This window comes from Rhagoletis pomonella, unplaced genomic scaffold, assembly GCF_013731165.1.
Source record: "Rhagoletis pomonella isolate Grant_MI unplaced genomic scaffold, Rhpom_1.0 Rhpom_scaffold_00001, whole genome shotgun sequence".
NCBI lineage: Eukaryota > Metazoa > Arthropoda > Insecta > Diptera > Tephritidae > Rhagoletis > Rhagoletis pomonella.
Genome location: NW_023458555.1, coordinates 16160077 through 16165708, shown reverse-complemented (window position 1 = coordinate 16165708; position 5632 = coordinate 16160077). Strand labels below are relative to the sequence as shown.

Genomic DNA, 5632 nt, shown 5'->3' with positions numbered 1-5632 from the left:
ACGGGAACATACCTTTTTGTCAAAAGCCTACGAAACGCTTTCAAATAAAACATTTGCCTATTTGAAACTTTGAGGCGCTTAAAGCAAGTAAAGCAAAGCTGCCATTTGGCCAGCCTTCATACATTTTAGTATATTCCAAATAACTTTTGACAGTTCTCAAAGCGAGGCAAGCAAAGCAAGCCTGCATTGGGCCAATACCTTTAATTGTTGAATTTTCTGAAAAAAAATCAAAAAAAAATCTATCATTTAATATTAATATTCCCCAAGCTCACAAACACCAAAATGCTATATTCAAATATCTCTCCGAATTCTTGAATCGAAATTTCATAAATAAATGGTGTTATTAAACGATTTGGTCGAAATTCATATCCAATGGATTTTAATGTTTCGATGGGCAATGCTTCTGCAAAAAATGTACTCAGTAGATAGTGCTATGGTCGAAATATTTAGAAACCCGGTATTTCCGATAGGCTTTGGGCCTTTATTTATAGTATACTTATTTGCTTTTTAGATAGCTAAATACATAAATTATGAGGTTAAGTATGCATACAAAGAAGCGCAAATTTTACTCACCCCCGCATTCACCATAAATACGATCATGAATCTATATCCGATTAAATTAATTGCTCGAGGCGGCCATTATTGTAGACCATTTCTTGAATCAAAGGAATCTGTGGCCATTTATATATATACCAGGCACATCAACAAGTCGTGGGTATATCAAGAAGGAAGGTTTGACATATATGTGGCAGCACGGAATGAGTCATTTTTAATTCTGTGGCCGTTTATCTCTGATCGAGATAGCCTAGGTTTATAGACTCTAATAAATATAGGTGCCTGAACTTCTGGATATAAAGAGGTAATGGCTAAAGTGACGAATTATCAATGGGCCTATTTGAACGATATTTCAAAGATCACACGGCTCATGTTGCCAATGAAAGGGAAAACTCTGTCGTGCTGTGAAACAGCGACCCTCCAATAATAAAAAACTATCATGTGAGCTCTTTACGATTTGATTGGCTTAAGAGAACGATATTAAAGTATAGACTGGCGGCATCTTTGATCCGGATTAACGCCACAATTGATCTGATCAAAATTGTGCCTAGACAGACGGCAGAAATGCGGATTTACGAGCCACGAGCTCTTAGGTTCGAATCCCACGGCCAGTAGAATATTCATTAGATTTCTTTTATTTATTCAATTATAACTTCTATATTTTTTTAAGTTGTTTTAGTTGTTTTATAGTCGCTCCAACTGAGGATTGAACCTGAGACCTGCAGGCTTGTAGTACGGAGCCCTCACCACTCGGCTACCGCTAGTTTTGCACTTTCTCTCTATTCTACGATCTCTAAGTTTTAGTCAGTGTCGTCAGCGAATATTCCCTTGATCCGAGTTAAGTTTGGGAATTAACTCTAGGACTTAATCCGGATTAAGCTTGAAAAACCATTTAAGAAATCCTTGCGGAGCTCCACACATTTAAATAAGACCATCGGCAAAGCTGATAGCATCGAAAGGGATGAGAATTCCATATTGCATCACCATTCCTGGTCTATGTGTGAAGGCTCCTCAGTAGTTTCAACTTAAACTAAGAGTTTTTATTTAACAAACCATTTTTGCTCTTCGGTGCTATTTTTGCATAAGACAAACCAAAAGTTCTTATCAGGCATCGCCTCAAAGCATGCGGGCATTCTGCTTGTATTGTGTGAAAATTTCCACATTTATTTACAAATTTATTAAAATATTTGGCTAATGGCAGGGTTAGTGCTTTCGTTGATCACAATCATGGCGAGAATTTACTTAAGTACTCAAAGTACATAACTTATAATCTAATTACTCAAAATTTTCACAAAATAAATAAAAACTTAAAGCTATTCAACACGCGCGTACACGCTTGCTCTAACTTCTCATACGCCACGAATTCTTTATCAGATCGGCCGCCTTTTCGGCAATCATTATTACAATGGCGTTAGTGTGACCAGCGGGTATAGTTGGCATAATCGAAGCATCCACCACACGCAGATGCTTAATGCCATGAACACGTAATTGTGGATCCACCACAGCCGCCGAGTCCGTGGCCGGGCCCATCTTACAAGTGCCCACTTGATGTTGCAAACTGGAGCCATAACGACGCAGACAACACTGCCAATACGCTTTGCTGTGAAAAGTCAAATGTTCGCAACCCAAGAAGGGTTTCGCATTGAATTCGGTGCCTATGCGACGCATAGACTTCGTTTGTGTTATTTGAAAGATCTGAAAATAAACAAACTTATAAAATTGCTAGCTTGATATGAGAACGCCAGCAAACTTGCCAACTGCACACCCTCTAACATGGCGCGTACATCATCTGGATCTTGCATGTAGTTGGGCTCCATACGTGGCCAATGGAAAGGGTTTGTGCTACGCAGTGAGATGCGACCGCGACTTTTAGGACGCAAGAGTACTGGCACGAGTCCAAAAGTTTCCTAAGCGAAATAGGTTATAATGCTTTTCCAAAACTAAGTAATTAGCTTGTAGGTTGTTCACCTTTTCGTGTAGACCTTCGTAGACTTTGTAATAGAAATCATCTGGCATGCCGAGCAGATCACGCAGAGAGCCCATGTGATCGCCGCTTAAGGAACCCGCGCCCAGCACGATCTCCATATCAGCATAGTCCTTATCTGCATTTGAATAGGAAAGAGAAATTTTTTTAGTTTGCAGCCTTGCATCTAAAGGAAAAGGCCCTTACCAACTGTCGCATTTGGCGTGCGCACAAAAGCAAATCCCTCAGCGCCACCAGGTATCGTATAAGGTCCTCTCCCTTGCAGTATATAATGCAGAATATCTGCTGGATTTATTAGGCGTCGATCATTTAAAGTCATCGTATCATTCACTAAAAATACCAGTCCATTCAGCGTCACATGATCTTGCATATTGTAGCCCACCTGCAGATCACGCATCACCGGTATACCCAGCTCTGCCAAGTGCTTTCGCGGTCCTATGCCCGACAACATTAACAACTGCGGCGATGCAATCGCTCCCGCCGAGAGTATAATTTCCCTCTTCGCTCTCACCACATACCGTTGATGGTGCTTCATAAACTCAACGCCATTTGCCACTCTAGTCACTGGATCCACCAAAATACGCGTCACCCAAGATTTCATTGAGATTTGTAAATTTGGTCTTCCCGCTATTGGTCTTATGAAAGCCTTGCTCGTACTACAACGTCGACCGTTACGTAGATTTGCTTGCGCACGCGCGAAACCCATTAAATGCTCGCCATTCGTGTCGGTTATTTCGTAGCCCATTTCGTGGCTTGATTTTAGAAAAGCTTGTAAGACTTTCGACTTAAAGTCTGTATAGCTGACATCAAGTGGCCCATCACGTCCATGGTAGGGTGACTTGCGCAATTCTTTGATATGTATGTTTTCGGATTTTTTGAAATACGGCAACACTTCGTCATAACTCCAACCCTTATTGCCGAGTGCCGCCCAATGATCGTAATCTTTGCGGTGTCCACGCGTGTACAGCATGAAATTAATGAGACTCGTACCACCGACGCCGCGGCCTTTAGGCCAATTACAAACGCCGCCTTTAAGGCCCTGGCAGGCATTGGGGGTCGGTTCGGATTTATAACCCCAGTTGTAGCGTGTCATCTGCGTGAGTGCAGCTGTGAGGGGAACGTCACTGAAAAGGGTGCAAAAGCATGTAATGAGTAAACATTCTTGATTTTAAATTTAAATTTTGGTAATTTTTCAGAAAACGGTAAGGAATGTTATTATCAGCCTGTAAAGAGTTATTCCGGAGTCACATAGGGCGTCACTCTTAAAGTGGCTTACTGAAGGCTGACTTGCTGTGGTCTCCGGTATAAATTGGGACAAACTGAAATTTTACTATTTACAAGAAAGTATAAAACACCTCCACCGGAGCTAAGTGAACTTCGCCCATGTGTGTGAGCTGGAAGGAGAACTTAAGTCAGCATTATGAGCAGACTTCTATGGCTCAGTAGTCGGTGCAAGAAATGGAGTTTCAGTTCTGAATCTACCGCCGCTAGATTTAATGGGCAACAGGTGGCAGCATTTGCTGTTCTTCATTTAAAGCAGACATCTCATTTAGAGCAGCTACTCGTAGAACGCTCTGCAAACAAATTCTTTTGTGACTTAAGTTTGCGGACTCTAATTTCTTATATTTTTGCCTAAAGGTGGGAATTTTAGCTTTCTTTAAATGATATTCCAAAGATTTTCGTTGCATTGTTTCTTTTACTAGAAAATTTCAATAATTAAAGAAATGCCATTTTAGACAGTCCCAAATATCTAGAAAACTAGAACCAATTGAATAATTTTAAAGCCAGATTATTACTCTTCGAAAAAACCCTTTGGAAATCAGCTTTCGAAAGCTCTGTTGCATAATTTTGTTGACCAGTGTTATAGAAAATATCTCGTATGCCCTATTTCCATTCAGGATTCAAATAATAAAAATCCAAAAAAGGCGTGAGTACCAGGAACCAGCTCCGAAATGCTCCTGAAATAGTTCTGAATAGGCTCCAAAACGGTCGAAAAAGTCTTGAACTTCTTCCAAAATTATCTATTTAGAACCACTTTTGAAACGGCCCTAAAATGATGCCGACTAGGCCTAAGATGATACTCAAATATTCGTGAACTAGTGCCGCAATGGTTCCGAACTACTTCGTGTACTAGTCCCGATATGGTCCGGAAATAGTCCAAATGTGTTCATTTGTACACACAAGAAGCAATTATGGATTTTCTGCTCGGTTAACACAAATTTTACCCATGCTGAGAGCCTTAAAGGTTTACTCATCAAAAAGACATCAGGCGTCATTCTATTCGTGATATCATACTTGATATTTCTAAAAATATAAGTTTTCCAGTAAATTCCAATACAAACACACTTTCCCTCTTTTTCCTGCAAAACGTTAACTTTTTTAATTTTATTTATTTACTTACCTCAAGAACGTCTCTTGATCGCCCGCTTCCAAGAGCAGCACCGTCGCATTGCTAATCTCACTGAGCCGATTCGCCACAACACAGCCACCTGAACCGGCACCGATAATTATGAAATCATATGCCTCCGCGAATGTTTGCGTATCTGGCAGGCGCGTATTAAGCAATGAGGTTTCCAAATTGCGTGCCAAATCGACAAGAGGCTGAGCATTGATCAGCAGAGGTATGGCAAGAAGCCAAAGGTTGGCCGGGCACCAACAAATAGATGGCATACTAAGAGATGCGTACATGTGGGGAGCAAGGAGTTGTTATGGTGGCAGTAGCAACTGTAGAGGTGACATGGAAAATAGAGATTTGCAAAATTACTTATATATTTAAATATTTGCGTAATAAATAGATAATATATTAGTTGGCACTGCGAAAAGTATAAAAATATTTTCAGCTATTTCTCATATTGTCCCAACAAATGTAAGTAATACATTGCTATGTGTGTACATATATATATATATATAAGTACGTATATGCATTAAACCTAGACGTATCTAACACTTAGCAGTGAGGCACTAATTATGCGTGCTGCCTTTATTGCGAAATTGAGTTCTAATTTGTACTCTAAATAGCTTTTTTGTAGGCAAACAGCTCACAGGGACCTTGAGCACCATGTATTGCAATTTTTTTACAAATCCTAAAAACTA

The 5632-nt window shown here is 40.1% G+C and overlaps 1 protein-coding gene across 1 annotated transcript; it reads right to left on the bottom strand.

The window, feature by feature from the left end:
- Window positions 1–1896: 1896 nt before the first annotated feature.
- LOC118750752 (glucose dehydrogenase [FAD, quinone]-like) lies at window positions 1897–5255 on the bottom strand. The gene is made up of 5 exons (XM_036485488.1): window positions 4941–5255; window positions 2726–3663; window positions 2524–2657; window positions 2310–2462; window positions 1897–2250 (listed from the first exon to the last, which is right to left on the bottom strand). The coding sequence occupies exons 1-5, from the start codon at window positions 5225–5227 to the stop codon at window positions 1897–1899; spliced, it is 1866 nt and encodes a 621-aa protein (XP_036341381.1). The 5' UTR covers window positions 5228–5255.
- Between the last annotated feature and the right edge of the window lie 377 nt (window positions 5256–5632).

Coding starts and splice junctions, on each gene's coding strand:
- LOC118750752 (XM_036485488.1), bottom strand. CDS start 5,227: ATGTACGCATCTCTTAGTATGCCATCTATTTGTTGGTGCCCGGCCAAC. Junction 2,658..2,725: donor CACGCCAAATGCGACAGTTG/GTAAGGGCCTTT, acceptor ATTCAAATGCAG/ATAAGGACTATGCTGATATG. Junction 2,251..2,309: donor TGTTAGAGGGTGTGCAGTTG/GCAAGTTTGCTG, acceptor GTTTATTTTCAG/ATCTTTCAAATAACACAAAC.